Source organism: Macaca thibetana, chromosome 4 (assembly GCF_024542745.1).
Source record: "Macaca thibetana thibetana isolate TM-01 chromosome 4, ASM2454274v1, whole genome shotgun sequence".
NCBI lineage: Eukaryota > Metazoa > Chordata > Mammalia > Primates > Cercopithecidae > Macaca > Macaca thibetana.
Window position 1 is genome coordinate 81,225,406 of NC_065581.1, and position 22,402 is coordinate 81,247,807.

General features: G+C 40.1%; 1 protein-coding gene and 1 long non-coding RNA gene across 2 annotated transcripts in view; one reads left to right on the top strand and one right to left on the bottom strand.

Annotated features, from left to right (window-relative positions):
* Positions 1 to 19,871, top strand: part of MRAP2 (melanocortin 2 receptor accessory protein 2) — a 50,647-nt gene extending 30,776 nt beyond the window's left edge. Inside the window, exon 4 of the mRNA XM_050788172.1 lies at positions 18,082 to 19,871. Coding sequence (XP_050644129.1) covers positions 18,082 to 18,472 — 391 coding nt within the window. The 3' untranslated portion in view covers positions 18,473 to 19,871. The remainder of the gene's footprint in view (positions 1 to 18,081) is intronic.
* On the bottom strand, positions 384 to 14,416 carry LOC126952968 (uncharacterized). The gene is made up of 3 exons (XR_007725084.1): positions 13,569 to 14,416; positions 8,760 to 8,842; positions 384 to 566 (listed from the first exon to the last, which is right to left on the bottom strand). It is a non-coding gene; the product is annotated as an uncharacterized LOC126952968 (long non-coding RNA).
* Positions 19,872 to 22,402: the final 2,531 nt, after the last annotated feature.

The window sequence follows — 22,402 nt, forward strand, 5'->3', positions numbered from 1 at the left end:
ACTAGGAACACTAGCACAAAATAGAATGTGACATTCTGTGATGGTTAATTTTATGTGTTAACAATTCTAGATGTTTCTGTGAAGGTATTTCTTAGTTGAGGATACCATTTATCAGTACTCTTTGGGTTAAGCAGATTACCCTCCATGCTATGAGTGGGGCTTATCCAGTCAGCTGAAGGCCTTAGGAGAACAAAGACTGACTTCCTCAAGCCAAAAGGGATTCTACCAGGACACTGCCTTTGGACTGTCCCCACCCTGCCAGCCTACTCTGCAGATTTTGGACTTGCTGGCCCCCCAAGTTGCATGAGGCAATTCCTTAAAATAAAACTCTATCTTTATACATACACACACACACACACACACACACACACACACTGTGTTGGTTCTGTTTTCTCTGGAGATCCCTGACTAATCATCACTTCCGTGTGGTGTCATGGCAACCCTGGGTAGTTGAGACTTGCCTTGTAGCCTTCCAGTTGGCAGTTCACTTTTGCTGCTAGACGGTCTCTCTTTGATGGTTGTTCTGAACAATGCTCAATCACAGAACAGAGGTCATTAGAATGCTTCTAACAAGGTAAAGGAAAAATCACTTTTTTTAACATTTAAGAAAATAATGGATCTTCCCTCAGGACCACATTTTGAATGCTTCTGTACACAGTCTGACACAGCATAAGATATGGCATTTGGTTGCAGTATTTAATAATAGAAAAGTGAAAGAATCAGACATGTGGAAAAACATTGAAATAAATCTGTTATAAAGGCTTTTAGGTCTTAACAAACTTGTTATTTGTTTGGCAGGAATTTTTTTCTTAAGTGGACGTTGTTTTTTTCCATATAGCCAATATTAGTAGAAAACAACTAATTTTAAGTTTGCTTGTGATAATGAGGGTGTGGGGGGAAGGACAAGACAACATTGAAAATAATAAGAGCCATTTTTTTTTGATGCCAGGGTCAACTAATTACTTTATATCTCACGAAGTCCTCACAGGAAGACGAAGTAAATTCCATGTTACCACATTACAGATAAGAAACATAAGGCTGAGACACTTGTCTAAGGCTTCATAGGTTAAAGAAAAAATGTGGAGTCAAACCTCAAACTAAAGTCTCTTCGGTGCTGAAGTTCCTGTCATTAACCACTACACTATCTCAGATTGGCAATTTTTAATCTCTTCCTTCTATTGACTGAAGATGTTAGCAAGCAACCAGATTTGTTATTTTTTCCATAAGTTACTGGGGTACAGGTGGTATTTGGTTAGATAAGGAAGTTCCTTAGTGGTGATTTGTGAAATATTGGTGCACCCATCACCCGAGCAGTATATACTAAACCATATTGGTAGTCTTTTATCCCTCACCCCCTCCCACTTTTCCCAAGTCCCCACAGTCCATTGTTTCATTCTTATGCCTTTGTATCCTCATAGCTCCCACATATCAGTGAGAACGTACAATGTTTCCTTTTCAATTCCTGAGTTACTTCACTTAGAATAACAGTCTCCAATCTCATCCAGGTTGCTGCAAATACTGTTAATTCATTCCTTTTTATGGTTGAGTAGTATCCCACCATATATACATATATATGTATATACATATATATGCAATATATATACAAAATATATACATATACCAACAATATGTGTATTTTTTTGTTCAATATGAATTTTAGAATTATTTTTGCTAATTCTGTGAAGAATGATGGTGGTATTTTGATGGAGATTGCATTGAATTTGTAGATTGCATTTGGCAGCATAGTCATTTTCACGATATTGATTCTATCCATCCATGAGCATGGGATGTGTTTTCATGTGTTTGTTTTATCTGTGATTTCTTTTGATGTATATATCACAGTTTCTTTATCCACTTGTCGATTAATGGGCATTTGGGTTGGTTTCATGATTTTGCAGTTGTGAATTGTGCTGCTATAAGCATGTGTCTGCAAGTATCTTTTTCATACAATGACTTCTTTTCCTCTGGGTAGATACCTGGTAGTGGGATTGCTGTATCAATGGTAGATCTACTTTTAGTTCTTTCAGGAATCTCCATACTATTTCCCATAGTGGCTGTACTAGTTTACATTCCCATCAGCAGTGTAGAAGTGTTCCCTGATCACTGCATCCATGCCAACATCTACTGATTTTTGATTTTTTGATTATGGCCATTCTTGCAGGAGTAAAGTGATAATGCACTGTGGCTTTGATTTGCATTTTCCCTGATCACTAGTGATGTTAAGCATTTTTTCATATATCTTTTGGCCATTTGTGTATCTTCTTCTGAGAATTGTGTATTCATGTTTTTAGCCCACTTTTTAGCCCGCACCACCATGCCTGGCTAATTTTTTGTGTTTTAGTAGAGACGGGGTTTCACTGTGTTGCCCAGGCTGGTCTCAAACTCCTGAGCTCAGGCAATTCACCCGCCTCAACCTCCCAAAGTGCTAGGATTACAGGCATGAGCCACTGCGCCTGGCCTGCTGAATTCTTTTATCAGTTCTAGGAGCTTTCTGGAGGAGTCTTTAGGGTTTCCTGATGATCATATCGTCAGCAAACAGTGACAGTGTGACTTTCTCTTTACCGATTTGGATGCCCTTTCTTTCTTTCTCTTGTCTGATTGCTCTGTCTAGGACTTCCAATACTATGTTGAAGAGGAGTGGTGAGAATAGGCATCCTTGTCTTTTTCCAGTTCTCGGAGGGAACTTTTCAACTTTCCCCCACTAAGTATTATGTTGGCTGTGGGTTTGTCATAGATGGCTTTTGTTACATTGTATGTCCCTTTTATGCCGATCTTGCTGAGTTTTAATCATAAAGAGATGCTGGATTTTATCAAATGAGCTTTCTGCATCTATTGAGATGATCATGTGTTTTTGTTTTTTAGTCTGTTAATGTGGTGTATCACATTTGTTGACTTGCATATGTTAAACCATCCCTGCATCCCTGGTATGAAACCCACTTGATCATGGTGGATTATCTTTTTGATATGTTGTTGGACTCAGTTAGCTAGTATTTTGTTAAGGATTTTAGCATCTCTGTTCTTCAAGGATATCAGTCTGTAGTTTTTTTTTTTTTTTTTTTTTTTTTTTTGGTTATGTCCTTTCCTGGTTTTAGTATTGGGATAATGCTGGCTTCATAGAATAAATTAAGGAGGGTTCCTTCTTTTTCTATCTTGTGGAATAGTGTCAAAAGGATTGGTATCAATTCTTCTTTGAATGTCTGGTAGAATTCTGCTATGAATCTGTCTGGTCCTGGACCTTTTTTGTTGGTAATTTTTAAATTACCATTTTAATCTCGCTGCTTGTTATTGGTCTGCTCAGGATATCTAATTCTTCCTGATTTAAGCTAGGAGGGTTGTATTTTTCCAGGAATTTATCCATCTCTTCTAGGTTTTCTAGTTTATGTGCGTAAAATTGTCTTTCATAATAGCCTTGAATGATCTTTTGTATTTCAGTGGTGTCAGTTGTAATAACTTCTGTTTCATTTTTTAATGAGGTTATTTGGATTTTCTCTCTTCTTTTCTTGGTTAATCTTGCTAATGGTTTATCAATTTTATTTATCTTTTCAAAGAGCCAGGTTTATATTTCATTTATCTTTTCTATTTTTTTTGTTTTGTCAATTTCATTTAGTTCTGCTCTGATGATCTTGGTTATTACCTTTCTTCTGCTGGATTTGGGTTTGGTTTGTTCTTTTTTCTTTAGTTCCTTAAGATGTGACCTTAGAATGTCAGTTTGTGCTCTTTCAGTCTTTTCGATGTAGGCGTTTAGGGTTATGAACTTTTCTCTTAGCACTGCCTTTGCTGTATCCCAGAAGTTTTGATAGGTTGTGTCATTATTGTTTTTAGTTGGAAGAATTTTTAAATTTCCATCTTTATTTCATTTTTGACCCAATGCTCATTCAAGAGCAGGTTATTTAATTTCCGTGTATTTGCATGGTTTTGAAGGCTCCTTTTTGAGTTGATTTCTAGTTCTATTCTACTGTGATTTGAGAGAGTGCCTGATGTAATTTCACTTTTGTTAAATTTATTGAGGCCTGTTTCATGGTCTATCATAAGGTCTATCTTGGAGAAGGTTACATCCGCTGTTGAATAGAATGTGTATTCTGTGGTTGTTGGATGAAATGTTCTGAATATATCTGTAAAGTTCATTTGTTTGAATCCATTGTTTCTTTGTTGGCTTTCTGTCTGATGACCTGCCTAGTGCTCCCCATGGAGGATTGAAATCCCCCACTTAGGTCTATAAGTAATTGTTTTATAAATTTGGGATCTCCAGTGTTAGGTGCATATATGTTTAGGATTGTGATATTTTCCTGTTGGACAAAGCCTTTACCATTACATAATATCCCTCTTTGTCTCTTTTAACTGCTGTTGCTTTAAAGTTTGTTTTGTCTGATTCAAGAATAGCTACCCCTGCTTACTTTTGGTGTCCATTTGCATGAAATGCCTTTTTCCACCCCTTTACTTTAAGTTTATGTGAGTCCTTACATGTTAGGTGAGTCTCCTAAAGACAGCAGGTAGTTGGTTGGTGGGTTCTTATCCATTCTTTGGTTCTGTATCTTTCAAGTGGAGTATTTAGGCCATTTACATTCCATGTTAGTATTGAGATGAGAGGTACCATTGCATTCATCGTGCTCTTTGTTGCCTGTATACTTTGGTTTTTTTGTTTTGGCTTTTTAAGTTGTATTTTTGTTGCGTAAGTCATGTGTGATTTATGCTTTAAGGTTCTGTTTTGATGTGTTTCCAGGATTTGTTTCAAGACTTAGAGCTCCTTTTAGCAGTTCTTGTAGTGGTGGCTTAGTAGTGGTGAATTCTCTCAGCATTTGTTTGTCTGAAAAAGGCTGTATCTTTCCTTCATATATGATGTTTAGTTTCATTGGATATATAATTCTTGGCTGATAATTGGTTTGAGGCGGCTGAAGATAGGGCCCCAATCCCTTCTAGCTTGTAGGTTTTCTGCTGAGGAATCTGCTGTTAATCTGATAGATTTTCCCTTATAGGTTACCTGATGCTTCTGTCTCACAGCTCTTAAGATTCTTTCCTTTGTCTTAACTTTGGATAACCTGATGACAGTGTGTCTAGACAATGATCTTTTTGCGATAAATTTCCTAGGTGTTCTTTGTGCTTCTTGTATTTGGATGTCTAGGTCTCTAGCAAGGCCGGGGAAGTTTTCCTTGATTATTTCCCCAAATATGTTTTCCAAGCTTTTAGAATTCTCTTCTTCCCAGGAACACCAATTATCCTTAGGTTTGGTTGTTTAACATAATCCCAGACTTCTTGGAGGCTTCTTTCATATTTTCTTATTGTTTCACTATGTCTTTGTTGGATTGGGTTAATTTGAAGACCTTGTTTTCGAGCTCTGAATTTCTTTCTTCTACTTGTTCAATTCTATTGCTGAGACGTTCAGAGCATTTTGCATTTCTATAAGTGTGTCCAGTGTTTCCTGAAGTTTTCATTGTTCTTTCTTTAAGCTATCTATTTCCTTGAATATTTCTTTCTTTACTTCTTGTATCGATTTTTAGATTTCTAGTATTGGGCTTTGCCTTTCTTTGGTGTCTTCCTGATAAGCTTAATAACTAACCTCCTGAATTATTTTTCAGGTAAATCAGGAATTTCTTCTTGGTTTGCATCCATTGCTGGTGAACTAGTATGATTCTTAGGAGGTGTTAAAGAGCCTTCTTTTGTCATATTGCCAGAGTTAGTTTTCTGGTTTCTTCTCATTTGGGTAGGCTCTGTCAGAGGGAAGGTCTAGCACTGAAGGCTGTTGTTCATATACTTTTGTCCTATGGAGTGTTCCCTTGATGTAGTACTCTCCCCCTTTCCCTATGGATGTGGCTTCCTGTGAGCTGAACTGCAGTGATTGTTGTCTCTGTTCTGGGTCTAGCCACCCGGCAAGTCTACTTGGCTCTGGGCTGGTACTGAGGGTTGTCTGCACAGAGTCCTGTGATGTGAATCGTGTTTGGGTCTCTCGGCTGTGGATACCAGTGCCTGTTCCAGTGGAGGTGGTAGCAGGGGTGCAAATGAATTCCGTGAAGGTTTTTAGCTTTGGTGGCTTAATGTTCTATTTTTGTGCTGGTTGGCCTCCTGCCAGGACATGGTGCTTTCCAGAGAGCATCAGCTGTGGTTTTTTGGGAAGGAACAGGCGGTGGACAGGGCCCTAGAACTCCCAGGAGTGTATGTCCTTTGTCTTTAGCTACCAGGGTGGATAGGGAAGCACCATTGGGTTGGGGCAAGGCTAGGCGTGTCTGAGCTCAGACTCTCCTTGGGTGGGTCTTGCTACAGCTGCTGTGGGAGATGGGGGTGAGGCTCCCAGATCAATGGAATTATGTACCTAGGAGGATTATGGCTGCCTGCTGAGTCATGCAGATTGTCAGGGAAGTGGAGAAAAGCCAGCAGTCACAGGCCTCACCCAGCTCCCATACAAATCGAGGGGCCAGTCTCATTCCCACCATGTCCCCACTAACAGCCCCTAATCTGTTTCCTGGTAATGGGCAGCCGGACCTGAGAACTTGCCCCAGGTTACCCTCCTCCCAGCTGCAAAATAAAAGGGCTTGTTTCATCCCCCACCTGTGGAGTCTGCACACTAGATTGTGTCCTTCCCCGAGTTCTGGCCAGGAGGCTTCTTGTCCCATTCAAATTGTTACAAAGTTCAGCTGGAGATTTCCTTCTCCCTGTGGTGTTTCTCCCCACCAGCCCCCGGCTTCTCTGGCCGCCCTGCCGATAGATTCCTATGGTGCCAGGCAGGAATGGCCTGCTTGTGGACCCAGCGAGCTCCCAGGACCTTTCTGCTGCTTCCTCTGCCCGTGTATTTCACTCGGCCCTCTAAATTGACTCAGCTCCAGGTATGGTCAGAAACTTCTCCCAAAAATAGACCTTCAGTTTCTCTAGTGGGGACGTGTGTTCAGGAGAGGAGGCTTTCCCTTTCCCACTTCTGCAGTTGGGGCACCCACAGTATTTGGGGTATTTCCTGGGTCCTGCAGGAGCAGTCTGCTTCCTTCAGAGGGTCTGTGGCTCCTCGTGGAATTGCTGGTTTGTTCTTGCAGTCGATCTGGAGCTAAAATTCACAATGCGAGCCTCTGCACACTGCTCTGTCCATCCAAGTTGGAGTTGCAGTCTAATCCTGCCTCCCATCCGCCATGATGATTACTTTTGTTCTTTTGTTTTTGTCACATACCGTGCCAAGCACGGGGCTCTGAAATCAAGCATTTCCAGGTTTACTTATTGAGACTTTGGCCTGGATTCTTAACTTCTCTGTGCTTGAGACTCCTTGTATATAAATAAGGAAGTGTCTGCCTCCTGAGTTTATTGTAAACCAAGCTTGTCCAACCTGCGGCCCAGGATAACTTTGAATGCAGCCCAACCCAAATTCATAAATTCGCTTAAAACATTATGAGATTTTTTTTTTTTTTTTTTTTTTTTTTTTTTTTTTTTTTTTTTTGCTCATCAGCTATCATTAGTATTAGTGTATTTTTTGTGTGGCCCAAGACAATTATTCTTCTTCCACTGCGGTCCAGGGAAGCCAAAATATTGGACATCCCTGTTGTAAACAGTGAGCAGACTGTGGAGCTTCTTGCAAAAGCTGGGCTCGGTGCATCCCTTAGTAAAGATGAGTCACTGTGTGAGCTGCAGGGTCTAGGTAAAGAGTAGGAGGGAGAAGAAAAAGGAACCCATTCTCCCATGGGATAGCCAGACCCTAAGCATTATATCTGCACTGTTCGAAATGTTGCCTCATCTATCCCAGCTTAACCTTGGTTGTGTCTCCAAGTGAAACAGTAAGATGAATCTAGAATAGCAGCTAGGTAGAGAATCCTGGTGATGAGTCAGAAGGATCAACACCTTTGAATTCTGATTGCTTTACATATCTGGCTCTCTGGGTGGTTTGTCACTAAGACAGTTACTTCCTAAAGTAGGACATCAACAGCATCCTTTTGGAACATGATTCCAACAGCATAGTTAAGATATCTGAGTAAGTCTGGAAGCTCAGAATGGACTGGTGCTAGATCTACCAATGAATTTAATATTTTTCTCCATGGAGGCATCTTAGGCCAGGGCCAAATGGCTCCCTAGGATCTCATCATTGCTGACACATGGAAGTGTGTGAGCTTCCCTTTGATAGTAGTAAGACACAGGATGACAGATAACACCACCTGTGCCCTGACTCCCTGTGCCCGTGCCCTCAACAGACATCAGCAATGGACTGCATCATCTTCCCCACATAGCCAAGACTTTTGCCTGAGAATCATTTTCAAAACAGATCTCCAGGCAGCCACCAGGAACCAATCACAGTTTACCTGAGAGAGAATGTTTATCTGCCATCCCTGGCTGGACTTTCCTTTAACGTACCGGATGGCAGGAGTTGAGATCCATTTAACTGCACAGGGCCAATCACACCGCAATAAAATGGATATTTTTTCCCCTGAATTTTTTGACCTGGGATCATGCTAGAATGAAAACTTCTGGAATCACTAACTACTTATAGCTTCTGTTAAGGGGGGAAATATGTGCTAGGCTAGGCTGTCAGACAGTAAGAAGCTAATCCTCAAATCTTGATATAACACAACAAAGGTTTATTTCTTGCTTAAACTCCATGTCTGCTAAGGTTGGCAACGGGCAGACAGAAACATCTCTACTTGCAGCTGCCCTTTCTCCACCACGCGGCCTCCTAGGTTGCTGTGACAGGGTAAGAAAACACTTGGAGATCTCAAGGCTGCCCCTCCATTCTTCAGCCAGAAGCAGCGCACATCCCTTCCTCCCACAACTCGTTAGTCAGAACTAGCCACACCCACCTGACTGCCCGGGGCTGGGAAGGGTAGTCTTCTGTGTATCCAGAAGGTAAGAGGCAGGTATTGGTGAGCACTGAGAAGGTGGACTGCAGAGGAAGAAAGACTGTTATAAAGCTGACATCACCCTTCTTAAAAGCTTTTAGGCCTAAGAAGTAGCTTTGATGGGGATTATTTTTTCCATGGAATACTTGCTTTTTTATGGTGGGGCAGGCAGGGGATCTCTTATCTGGATTTTTTAAGGACAGTGAAGATAAAAGAAGCATTTCCTCCTGCTTTCTGAGCTCAGGAGTCATTTACCCTGCATGCTGTCTTGTTTAAAGCATTATGGCCCCATCATCATAAATCTGCCAGATAGAGAGCAATGGGAAAAGCTTGGGTCACATTTTTATGTAGAATACTTTGGACTTCTTGAAAAATTGTCAAACTCCAGACATTACGTGCCTCGCATACCCTCCTTCTGTAGCCTTTGTTAAGTACACCTCATCTGGGTGGGCCTGTTCTTCACTTAGGGGCCAGTGCAAGATTGCTCAGGACCTTGTAAAAATGGGAATTATATTCTACCTTGAATAGCAATTTACCTGAATATGGCACTCATTAAAGAATGGGTACATGAAACTAAAAACTAATAGCAGGAAAATGTCATTGTTCTAAATTTTTGATATTGACCATGGCCATAGGAACTAGATGGCAAAGTGCAGATGTAGTGAGTGATTCCTGAGGAAGCCCTGTCATTCTGAGGTATCTACCGCTATGAATGGATAGAAAATCTATTTTATGTGTCTGGTTCAGTCTGTAACTTTTGTTCAGGAGTTATTATTTTTTTTCTTTTGAGATGGGGTCTCACTCTGTCACCCAGGTGGGAGTGCAGTGGCGCGATCTCAGCTCACAGCAAGCCTCGACTCCCCAGGCTCAGGTGATCCTCCCACTTCAACCTCCTGAGTAACTGGGACTGCAGGTGTGTGCCACCACACCCAGCTAATTTTTTTTTTTTTTTTTTTTTTTTGAGACAGAGTCTCACTCATCTCAAATTGTAATCTCCATGTGTCATGGGAGGAACCTGGCAGGAGGTGACTGGATCATGGGGGCAGTTTTCCCTATGCTATTCTTGTGATAGTGAGTTTTCACAAGATCTGATGGCTTAAAAGTATGTGGTGATTCCTTGGTCGGGCACAGTGGCTCATGCCTGTAATCCCAGCACTTTGGGAGGCTGAGGTGGGTGGATCACTTGAGGTCAGAAGTTCAAGGCCAGCATGGCCAACATGGTGAAATCCTGTCTCTACTAAAAATACAAAAATTAGCCGAGGGTGGTGGTGCATGCTTGTAGTCCTAGTTACTTGGGAGGCTGAGGCAGGAGGATCACTTAAACCTGGGAGGCAGAGTTTCCAGTGAGCCAAGATCAAGCCACTGCACTGCAGCTTGGTTGACATAACAAGACTCCATCTCAAAAATAAATAAATGAATGAATAAATAAGTAAATAAAAGCATGTGGTGGATTCCCCTCTCTTGCCGCCATGTAAGATGTGCCTTGCTTTCACTCTGCCTTCCACTATAATTGTAATTTTCCTGAGACCTCCCTAGCCATGCAGAACTATGTGTCAATTAAACCTCTTTTCTTTATAAATTACCCAGACTCAGGCAGTTCTTTATAGCAGTGTGAAAACAGATTAATACAGGTGCTTTGGTGAACATTAGACTTGTCCGTTAAAATTCACCAAGTTTAAGGTTATAGGGCTTCAGAAAGAGAACAGTTTGCATTTTTAGTAATTCCATGGTAGAGAGTTGGATTGAAAGAATCTAGAATAATTCAGGATCCAGTCTATTCTATAGGCAGATACCAAGAACTTGAAAATAATGCACAAGGCTAAAAACCTAATAAAAAGAGTGTTGTAGTTTTTCTCTAGAAATATGACTTTTTCTCTCTTGTATTAGTGTACTTTTAATATTAAAGCTCACTCTTTAGCAAGGCTTATAGATAATTTCCTTCTAATTATAGCCTTCTTGAACCTTTCATGACCTGCTCAAATCTTCAGTAATATGCTTAAGCCTTTAGTTTTGTCCCATTCTTCCTCTTTCGTAAATAACCGTTTTACTTTAGCACAAAAATTTACTAGACAGATTCTTTCTTATACAAAATTGTTCTGTTTTCTTTTTAACCTTCCTTACCGAAAGTTCATCTTCTTTCTTATAACTTTCTCCATGTGTCTCTCTCCTGCTTACCAGTAGAGATGGACTTTTGCCATGTTGTCCAGGCTGTTCGAAGCTCAAACAATTCTCCTGCCTTGGCCTTCCACAGTGCTGAGATCACAGATGTGAGCCACTGTGAGATATGACGAGATTTCTCTTCACATAGCCTGATCAATCCTTTATTCTTTAATTCATAGTACCCACCCCCTCGCCCCTTTTTCCTTTTTCTCTTTTTTTCCTTTCTGCCTTTGTTACATGCCCGAACATGCCACAGTACCAGGCTTATCAGTACGAGCTCACATTCCTTTCCTTATTTAAAAAAAAGACTAGCCCTCTAGCTCATTACAGACACCTCTTCCCCTTTTCCCCTCTCTCCCTTACATGCCCACCTTATCTAAAAAAAGTTCAAATGTCTAACCAACCGAGATTAGTTCAGATTGTGCAACCCAACCCCGGCCAATAGAAACAGAGTACAGGGACAGGACTTGCATCAGAAATACAGGCTTTCATGCCCCTTTGTTCAAGTGTGCTCTCGTGGCAACTGGCCAAAAAACAAACAAACAAACAAAATCCCTCAACACAAAAGTAAAATTGCTTTACTAAAAATCCTTTGTTTGAGTGTTCAAGCTCTTTAAGATTTTGAGGGTTATTCCCAACAGCCACCATACCTGGCCTGTTTACTTTTAACAATTACACCTGGATTCTCATAGAAACTGAGATATTAGACAAAGCTAGTCATCATTTTAAGTTATTTCCCGTTAATCATTTTTATAGCCTGTGAATATCAGGTGTTCACCTAAGTAAGAACCTTAAAGTTAAATATCTGGGTATTTTGTCAATAACTCAGAAGATACAGCTGCTTTTATTAAGCCAACAATATGAAATTAGTCTTACATACCAAAGAGTTTCAGAAACAAATTTATTCTGTTTTTAGAGTGAGTTTGTAATTTCATCACCTTAAAACATCTAGTACAATCTTGATGAACAGTTACCCCGGCAAAAATGTATGCTGACAATTTTGAAGACCTCTCTATTTTTATTTTATCAACAAACTTAAAACCAGCTTATTTATCAAAAATTTACTTAAGTAATGTGAACTAAAAACACTTGGGTTAGTTACTATATTTTTGTTACAGTACTCAATTTAAGTGCTTTTGTTCCTTTTAAATTTATTAATCAGATCTCTTTAATATATTTTAGTAGAAAAATATTATATACACACAACATTAAAACATACAGACAACACAAATACATAGAAACAGATTCTCTAGCTTTCATTTGGATATTTTAGTCATGAGACAATGTAACATAGTAATACAAACTCAGTTTATAGAAGGACAGTTGAACTCAAATTATATTTCTGACAAAATGGGACCTGTTCATATGGCTAATGTTTATTTGCCCCAATATATAATCTTATTAAGGCTGTGAACTAAAATTTTGGATAAGGAAATTTTCATAGCAGTTTGATAATCATAATAAACCTTTATTATTATCCTTCATTTCAGTTTCAAATGAGTTTAGGGTATATTTTTAATATTTATGTTTTAGCCAGGACTGGCTAAATTGTATAAGAAAAATAAAATCTTCAAGTGGTCTTGAATTTTTAGTAACAAATTTATCTTTTGTTTGCTAGTCTGGTTTGCTTGACTAGTCAATGTGGGTGAGGAAGCATTTTAACAGGGTTTTTTTTTTTTTTTTCCGGCTTTTTCTAGTCCCTCCGTAGTACATAAAGCAATTTTTATGCCAGACAAAGATATAATACCTCTGAGCTCAAGATTTTGACTTGTTTGATGTGAGAAACTAACTTTTATAAACATTTATGTAGTTATTTGCTTTTAGAATACCAATCCTTTAGTGTTCCATTACACAAAGTACTTTTTAGTCAGACAAACCTAGATTTACATTTCCAAAGGTGTCTAAATTGTTGGTTTTCATGAACCTGTTGTAATCTCTAAAGCTGTTAAGTTTTTTGCATTTTGACTGGAATGCTATAAGCAGTGAGTTTGTCTTAACACTAGCAGAAAAGTCAGCAGATTCAAAATAGGCAGAAAAAAAAATAGAGAAATAGAGAGCCTAAAAGCCTTTGTGTATTAACTCTGTAGTTGCAGTTTCTATTTCAGCTCTAAGAAAAACAGGCTTGGGGAGTTTGAATGATCTCCATGATGCCCATTGAGTTTGTGTGCACCAGGAAAAGCCATGTAGCCAGCTGGAGTCCCAGAAGACCTGGCATGCCTTCGTGTTTGAGAATCTCATTTCATTTCTTATTAATGTCTTAAAAGCAAAGAAAATCCCATAAATCGTGTCAGGGGAACGTCAGGAGTTTGTACTGGTGTGCAAAGAAAATTCATTAAATCTTGTCAGGAAAATGTCAGGAGTTTAGACTGGTGTCTTACACAGTGGCATCCGACATAGTGGTTTTTAATTAGCCATCCTGCATCCACCATTTAGGATGTTCATTTTTGCTCTTGGAAGATTTTCAGAAACAAGCAAGGGGGAAGGGCCAAATCATTTACACACATGCATAACCAAACCCAAATCAGAGTGTTCACAGAAATTTTAACCCAGGCATGCAGATCAAACAAAATATTAAACTAGGCATGCAGAAAGAACCAAAAATGAACTCACCAGAAAAGACATGCCTCTAAGGCAGATTGTAAATTCTGTAGAAACTGGAGTACTCTCCACAAGGACGCTTCTCAGGAAGGGCTTGCCAAAAAAAGAATTTTATAGTTCCAAGAGAGATGCAGCATTCTTCATTGAAGGTAGGCTTATAACCAAACCAAATCTCAGATAAAGTCAAAAAGCCTCTCTCAGGAAGAAGGAGCTTAGCCTGAGTGAAAGCTTGCCAGGGCAAAACAGGTGAGCCATGGAAGCAGAGAGCTCAAAGGGCTCAAGGTGAGCACAGCCCACAGGTTCCAAGAATCACTGATTCCTTCCAAAAGTGATCTTGCTTCAGGTTCCACTTCTGGAAACCATTTATGTCAACCTAAAAAACAAACACTGAGAGGTTCTCTAAAAGAAAATGATGTTTACATGGTAATGGGTCATTGCAGTGGGAATACTCATGCCATATGACCTATGTGCATATTCTGGGAAGTAAAAGAAGACAAAGGTTTTTAGAGGAAAAGTGAGGAGGATTACATGGTTGTTTGGAGAGAGTGATCCTTAGCTACAAGGAACAATATGGGTGGTGCCAGTTCCAGGTTGGACAGGCAGTTGCTGGGCAGATGTCCTTATAGTATTTTTTTGTACAAGGTTATGGTTTTTGCAGTCTTTCGTGATGGTTTTTGTTATCAGACATTTGTGAGTGAGAATTCCTGCTTCACGGCCTTCCCCAGCTCTATTCATCAGGATTTTTTTTTTTTATATAACATTAAGTGACTCCAGATTTATTCTGACAACTTCCACAACTTTTGTTTATCAGTCAAGGAAAGAAGAGACAAATAAAAGTCCAGTGTATTGAGTGTTTAATATTTACTGGACTCTAAGAGTACAAAGATGAACTTTTTGCTCTTCTCAGGAAGGGAAAATCAGACACATTGTACTGTTGCCATACCAAGGGATCATCAGGAGGAAGCTAGAGGGGAGGGGGTAGCCATGGGAGCACAGGGTAGCCTCAGGGGGCAGGAAAGGCACCTTAGAGGGGCTTTAATGTATACTACCTTAGCACTGTCCTGGGGAGGGACAAAATTCTCTTGGTCTCTTGTGCCTTAGTTCTCCAACAAAGGTAATTAATGGACTTTAATTCCAGGAAACATAGCTGTGTTATGGAAGAGCAGCCACACACAGTTGGGCTTCTGGGTCTGCTCTCACACTCAGCTGGTGCCACAAGTAGGCAGAAAAGCTATTTCTCAGAGCTTCTTAGCCTTGGAATTGAGGAATGGTGTGGGCCCCAGCAATCTTAATTATGCTTTCTCCAAATGCTTTGTGAACCCCCAAAATCTGAGACAGGTCTCAGTTAATTTAGAAAGTTTATTTTGCCAAGGCTGAGGACACGCACCCATGATTCAGCCTCAGGAGGTCCTGAAGACATGCACCCAAGTTGGTTAGAGCAGTGTGGTTTTATCCATTTTAGGGAGACATTGGTTCATGTTGGGGGAACCAGCCCCCACTATTTCAACATAGGTTCTTTTCTATTTTCCCTAAGTGTTGGCCAGTCTGAGAAATAAAGAGAAAGAGTACAAAAGAGAGAAATTTTACAGCTGGGCCTCCGGGAGTGTCATCACATGTCAGGTTCTGTGATGCCCACTGAACCTCAGAACCAGCAAGTTTTTATTGGGATTTCAAAAGGGGAGGGGGGTACAAACAGGGAGTGTCATCACATGTCAGCAGGTTCTGTGATGCCCACTGAACCTCAGAACCAGCAAGTTTTTATTAGGGATTTCAAAAGGGGAGGGGGATACAAGCAGGGAGTAAATCACAAAGATCACAAGCTTCAAGGAGCAATAAAATATCACAAGGCAAATGACAGAGCAAGATCACAAGGCCAGGGTGAAATTAGAATTACTGATGAGGTTCCATCCCGCTGGGCACACATTGTCATTGATAAGTATCTTAACAGGAAACAGGGTTCAAGAGCAAAGAACCAGTCTGACTAGAATTTGCTAGGCTGGAATTTCCTAATCCTAGCAAGCCTGAGAGCTCTGCAGGAGACTAGGGCGTATATCATCCCTTATCTTCAACTGCATAAGACAGACACTTCCAGAGCGGCCATTTTAGAGACCACCCCCTGGGAATGCATCCTTTTCCCAGGGCTATTCCTTGCTGAGAAAAGAATTCAGCGATATTTCTCCTATTCGCTCTCTGCAAGAAGAGAAATATGACTCTATTCTGCCCAGCCCCTTAGGCAGTCAGACCTTATGGTTATCTCCCTTGTTCCCTGAACATCGCTGTTATCCTGTTCTTTTTCAGGGTGGCCAGATTTCATATTGTTCAAACACACATGCTTTACAGACAATTTGTGCAGATAATGCAATCATCACAGGGTCCTGAGACGACATACATCCTCAGCTTATGAAGATGACAGGATTAATGTAACATAACAAGATTAAAGACTGGCACAGGAAATTATAAGAGTATTGATTAGGGCAGTGATAAATGTCCATGAAATCTTCACAATTTATGTTCAGAGATTACAGTAAAGACAGGTGTAAGAAATTATAAAAGTATAAAAGTATTAATTTGGGGAACTAATAAATGCTCATGAAATCTTCACAATTTATATTCTTCTGCCATGGCTTCAGCCGGTCCCTCCATTTGGGGTCCCTGACTTCCTGCAACAGGTTCAGTCTGGAAAGGCGGGACAACTTGAAGCAGGGAGGGGGCTTCCAGGTCGTAAGTAGAGATAAGAGACAAATGGTTGCATTCTTTTGAGCTTCTCATTGGCCTCTCCAAAGGAGGCAATCAGATATACATTTATCTCAGTCAGCAGAAGGGTGACTGAATAGAATAGGAGGCAGGTTTGCCCTAAGCAGCTCCCAGCTTGACTTTTCCCTTTAGCTTAGTGATTTGGGGGGGTCCAAGATACTTTCCTTTCACAGCTTTAAGCCAGTCTTTTTCCTAGGTGACATTTTAGTTTATCAGGTTGCAGGTTGCTGGCACACTCATCCCTTTTCTCAAATATCTTTTATACCTGAGTGAAATGACAATTGAGGGAAACTCATTTACAGAAAGACAAAGAAGACCATGTAAATTTGCACTAAAGCATAAATCTTCAGTCTCTCTAAAATGATTTTCTCTGAATTCTGAATACCTGACATAGTAGAATATTGGATTCTTGCATAAAGCCTTGACCTTCACAACATGTTTGTGTAGTGGGCAATGAAAATTGTTAACCAGGCTTATTACTAAAAGGAAAAATGCAGGTTTCTGAGAGGATTTCTTGCCTGATGTCACCCAGGTAACCATGCTAGGAGATAGATCTGATATTAAAATTCCTTCAGCTAGCTGGATTACAAACCTTCTAGGGTTGCTGACCTCTGAAATCCAGGTGATTTTGATAATTTGGAATTTAGTGATATATGAGCAGGTTTTCCAGACTTGTGGTTTTTTTTTTTTTTTTCTCCTCTGCCCAGATTCTTATAGAATTTGGTCATAAGTGCTTTTTCCCTGAGTGATAGGATGGGAAGGAAGAGATTTAAGAACTGGAAACACTGAGAGGATTACAAATCTGTTGAGCACAAACTCCAGAGCCTGATTTTTGGCAGGTTCTGTTCTGGACTTGAAAACACGTTCAGTAATGATTTGTGCCCTTAAGGAGTCACTACCTGTGCACGGGCAATTCTTATTTAAGAATTGCCTGGAAAGGATGGTGATGAAAGTAGATGGAGTATCAGGTTCTCAGCTTATCTGGGCTCTTTCATGCACTTGTGGGACTAATTGAGAATTGTTTTATTCACTCATTGACTCATTTATTCCCCTTGAACTGCTTATTTGTTCCACATTAAAGGAAACAAGGAATTAGGAATCTTAGATTTATTCCCACTCATATCACAAACTGATTGTGTGACTAAGTGGGCAATTTGACTGTTCCTTACCTTAGTTCATACGTTTGTAAAATGCATATCATAATTCTTGCCCTAAGTGACTGTTTTGGTTACTTTAGAGAATGAAGTGAGAAAAATTGTTATTATAGCATTTTGACAAATATTTAATGTACCCCTATGAGATAGTATTATTATTTTTAGGCCAGTGGTTCTAAACTTCGGTATGAGTAATGATCCTTAGAGAATATATGAAAATGCATATTACTGAACCTACATTCACAGATTCTGAGGGTCTGTGACCAAGGAATCTGCATTTTAAGAAGCACTTCAAGTAAGTGTGATGCGAATGGTCCAAGAATTCCACTGAAAAATACTAGTGTGTCTGCAGAATACTGGGGAATTCCTCAGCAAGGTGTCTTTTTTCAGGATGATCTGGGGGCCCTCATCTTGAACCCTTTTCCTTGGGTTTATTTGTACATGTTCAGAAGGGATTTCTCTTATTTCTTATGTTTGTCTGCATGCCATGCAAGGGGCTTACAATCAATAGGTGCTTAGTGGAAATGTGCTGGCCTGCCCTACATGCAGAAAACCATGATTCTGCAGGTGAATGGGCTGGAGTGTAAGCAATCTTTTGTTTTCTTTTTTTAAAATAGCAATGCAGAGTCCTCAGAGAAGAGATTCAGAATGAACAGCTTTGTGTCAGACTTTGGAAGACCTCTGGAGCCAGATAAGGTATTTTCTCGCCAAGGCAACGAGGAGTCCAGGTCTCTCTTTCACTGCTACATCAATGAGGTGGAACGCTTGGACAGAGCCAAAACTTGTCACCAGACCACAGCCCTTGACAGTGATGTTCAACTCCAGGAAGCCATCAGAAGCAATGGGCAGCCAGAGGAGGAGCTGAACAGGCTCATGAAGTTTGACATCCCCAACTTTGTGAACACAGACCAGAACTCCTTTGGGGAGGATGATCTTCTGATTTCTGAACCACCTATTGTTCTGGAAACTAAGCCACTTTCCCAGACCTCACATAAAGACCTAGATTGAGAAACATGCTCTGTAAAGGGTCTTCCTGAAGATGTGGATTCTATCTTTATATGGCAAGAAATCTACACCCACCAAAATTGTGTGTGTTTGGGGGAGAGAGAGGCACAGAGATAGAGAGACAGAGAAGAGACCCCTTTAGAAGAGAGCTGAGCTGATTAAGCTGAATGGTTTTTTGTTTTGCTTTGCTTTTGCTTTTTAATACATTTGGAGCTTTGGTGGTATTAAAGTATTTACAACAAGCTTGTCCAACCCATGGCATGTGTCCCAGGACAGCTTTGAATGTGGCCCAACACAAATTTTAAACTTTCTTAAAACATTATGAGATTTAATTTTTTTTTTTTTCCTATTTTTTTAAAGCTCATCAGCTATCATTAGTGTTAGTGTATTTTATGTGTGGTCCAAGACAACTTTTCTTCCAATGTGGCCCAGGGAAGCCAAAAGACTGGACACCTCTGATTTATACTAGCTCATCTTCCTTGTTCAAAAATTTGGCCAAATAGTTATTGTCAGCATTCTTGGGTGAGGATTAGCCTACCACGTTCTAATCTGGCCCTGCCACTACCATGCTCTACCTTTAGCAAGTTGGTTTACCTCTCTGGGCTGCCCCATTTTTAACTGTAGGTTGACATGTCTGGAGTGATCCATCCCACCTCTAATATTTTGTGAATTTATGACTTTGCCTTCAGATGAGGCTAAGCTATACACAAAATAGTATAAACTAGGGTACTGCCTCATACCTCTCGTAGGCTCTCCCAAATCTCTGTACCTTCCACTCAACCCTTAATTGAACCAAGCTTTAGTCAGGGGGTCTGAGTATCTACCAGAATGTCAGGAGACTCATCTTGCACAGTCACGATGGCCAGTGTTTCTGGTGGGTTGTGCTGAAACAGCTCTTCTGAGAACTTCCAACCACCCATGCTCTAACCTGGGGACAGCCATCCCGTGCCTCAGAATAAGTACCAATTCATAGGTCATGCATGGTACTCTTGTCCCCAAGAAAAGTTAGGAAGGTTGTCAGCTGAGTGAGGGGAGGTGCCTTCTGGGTATCTCTGTGTTGGTGTATCTGTGCCATTGACTACAGAACAAGAAAAATACTATTTGCCATGCTATTACCTTGGCAGATGTATGGGTGATAGTCATCTGTATTTGAGTTGAGATGGTCAGTGGGTTGTAAATTCCCCACTAGCAGATATTCAGGGTGGCCTGAGTTACGTAAACTTGTGAGCAACACAGAGTTCATTTATGGAGGAATCAAAGCTGCAGACTGGTGTTAAAACAACTTGGTTTTGTGCACGCAGTTGCATGCATGGCAAGCTGTTAATCTCTGGGTGGCATTTTCATTATGAATTTGTTCACCACCTGTCTTGCTTAAGCTATAAAATAAATGCATTTGACTGCACAGAAATTTTCTCTGGTTCTTTATTTTCACACATCCAATTTTTTATTTCCCAAAAAGTTGTACCATGTTTATAATGTCTCTTGGAGTAGGCAGTGCTGACTCTTCCTTAATCTCTGGGATTCTGGTGATCTGAGTCATGCATGAGATTTCATTTAGGGATTATTTCGCTAAAACAAATCCTTTTTCTATGACGTATTTTAAAGAAAATATCATTCTTTAAGACTATAACACTAAACAGTAAAACAAAGCATGGAATTTTTTTTTTTTTGTAATTAAAGTGACTAACATTTTTACAAATAGATGCTATTTTCATGAATTTTTTATGCAAGAGAGCAAGAGTATTAAAGAATGCTGAGTTTGTTAACTTTTTTTTTTTTCTTTTTTTGAGAGATGGAGTCTTGCTCTGTCACTCAGGCTGGATGGCTCACTGCAACCTCCACCTCCTGGGTTCAAGTGATTCTCCTGCCTCAGCTTCCCAAGTAGCTGGGACTACAGGCACGTGCCACCGCACCTAGCTAATTTTTGTATTTTTTAGTAGAGACGAGGTTTCACTATATGTTGGCCATGCTGGTCTCGAACTCCTGACCTCAAGTGGTCTACCTGCCTTGCCTCCCAAAGTGCTGGGATTACAGGTGTGAGCCACCGCGCCTGGCCAGAGTTTAACTTCTGAGTATGAATATTCGTAATTTATTTAATGAGATATAAATCATGGGCTATTATTAAAGTTCACAGCTACTTAGTGGTATCTTATTTAGAAGTAGATTTATTGATCAGAAGATCGAAAGATATTTAAAAGTTAGACAAATACCCATGACTATATTATCATTTTTATGAACAAAATATTAAGAACTGTGAATAGTCTAAGATTTTGCCCCTCCTGCAAGTTAGCTTGCCATAGTCTCGTGGATGCTGCCAGAAGACACAAGAGTCTTGGGTCAGAGACAAAAACTTCATTACAGCACAGCAGACCACATATGCTTCATACTCATCTTGGTTCCTGAGTTTGTTTCCTATTGCTGTTGTAAAGAATTACCACAAATTTAGTGACTTAGAGCAACACAAATTTATTCTCTTACAGTTGTAGAGTAGAGAAGTCTAAAATCAGTTTCAGTGGGCTAAAATCAAGTTGTCAGCACAGCAGCATTCCATCTGGAGGCTCTCAGGATTAATCAGTTTTCTTGCCTTTTCTGTCTTCCAGCGGTTGCTCCCACTCTCTGGCTCCTCTTCTTCCACTTTACATCTCTGTCTTTAACCATCCTGCTTCTCTCTTATAAGGACCTTTGTGATGACACTGGGTTACCTAAGATATATTCTCATCTTGAGATCCTTCACTTAATCACATCTGTAAAGTCCCTTTTGCCACATAAGGCAACATATTGACAGGTTTCAGGGATTAGGATGTAGACATGTTTCGGGAGCCATTACCCTACTAGTCTTCCCTTTGTCCCCAAAGGTTTATATCCATTCTATATGCACAATACATACACCCCATCCCAATATACTCCACAGTCTCAATTCACTATAGAATCAATTCAAAGTCAGGTATATTACCTAAATCTTATCAGCTTAAAAGTCCCAGATCTTATCTTAACCACCTGAGTTTGGTGTTAGTGACATCCTGGGTATGATTCATGCTGGGGAAAAACTCTCCATCTGTGGACCCATAAAACTAGAAAATAAGTTATTTTCTCCCAAAATACAATGATGTGACCAACATAAGATACTAGTTACAAATATAGTTGTCTTTCAGTATATGCAAGGCACTGGATCCAGGCCCCCTGTGTACACCAAAATCCTAGCATACTTAAGTCCCGCAGTAGGTCCTGCAGAATCTGTGTATATGAAAAGTTAGCCTTCCATATATGTGGGTTTTACATCCCAAGAATACTGGATTTTCAATCCCCATTTGGTGAAAAACATCTGCATACAAGTGGACACGTGCAGTTCAACCCTATAAAAGGAGAGAATGGAAGGAAAAATGAATCATCAGTCCAGAGGAAGGGGTAACTATGAGTTGAAGTTTAAATCTAAGTATGCATATGGGGCCTCAGGGAAGCCCCTAATCCCCGAAAGCAGGAACTTGTGGTTAACAACTTCTTGGATCTTTTATTGCTGATTGGCTGGAAGTTAGGTAAGCTACAACTTGAGTAAGGAGCTTTTGTTTTTTTTCTCTAAACCACTCCAAAACAGGAAACCAACCAGCCTGCCTGTCTCAAAGTTGGCAGTGTTTCTGCTGGTATAACATTTTCAAGAACTAGGGTGTCTCCTGGATATATCACAGAAACTTACTACATTAGGCAAGAAGTTCCTGTGTGGATCACTCCTGAATAACCCTATCTCTATTCCTAGCTTGTACTTAAATGGATAACATGATCCATGAGTCATACTACTAATTTTTTCAAAGAGAGCCCCTCTGTGTGATTTAATACTCTTTTTGTTTCTTTTGAGACAATAGCAAAGGTTGCCTAGTCATGTTCTTGGCTTTCTCTCCAGAGCATGCTTTCCTGCTGGTGAATCTTCTAATTTTAGTG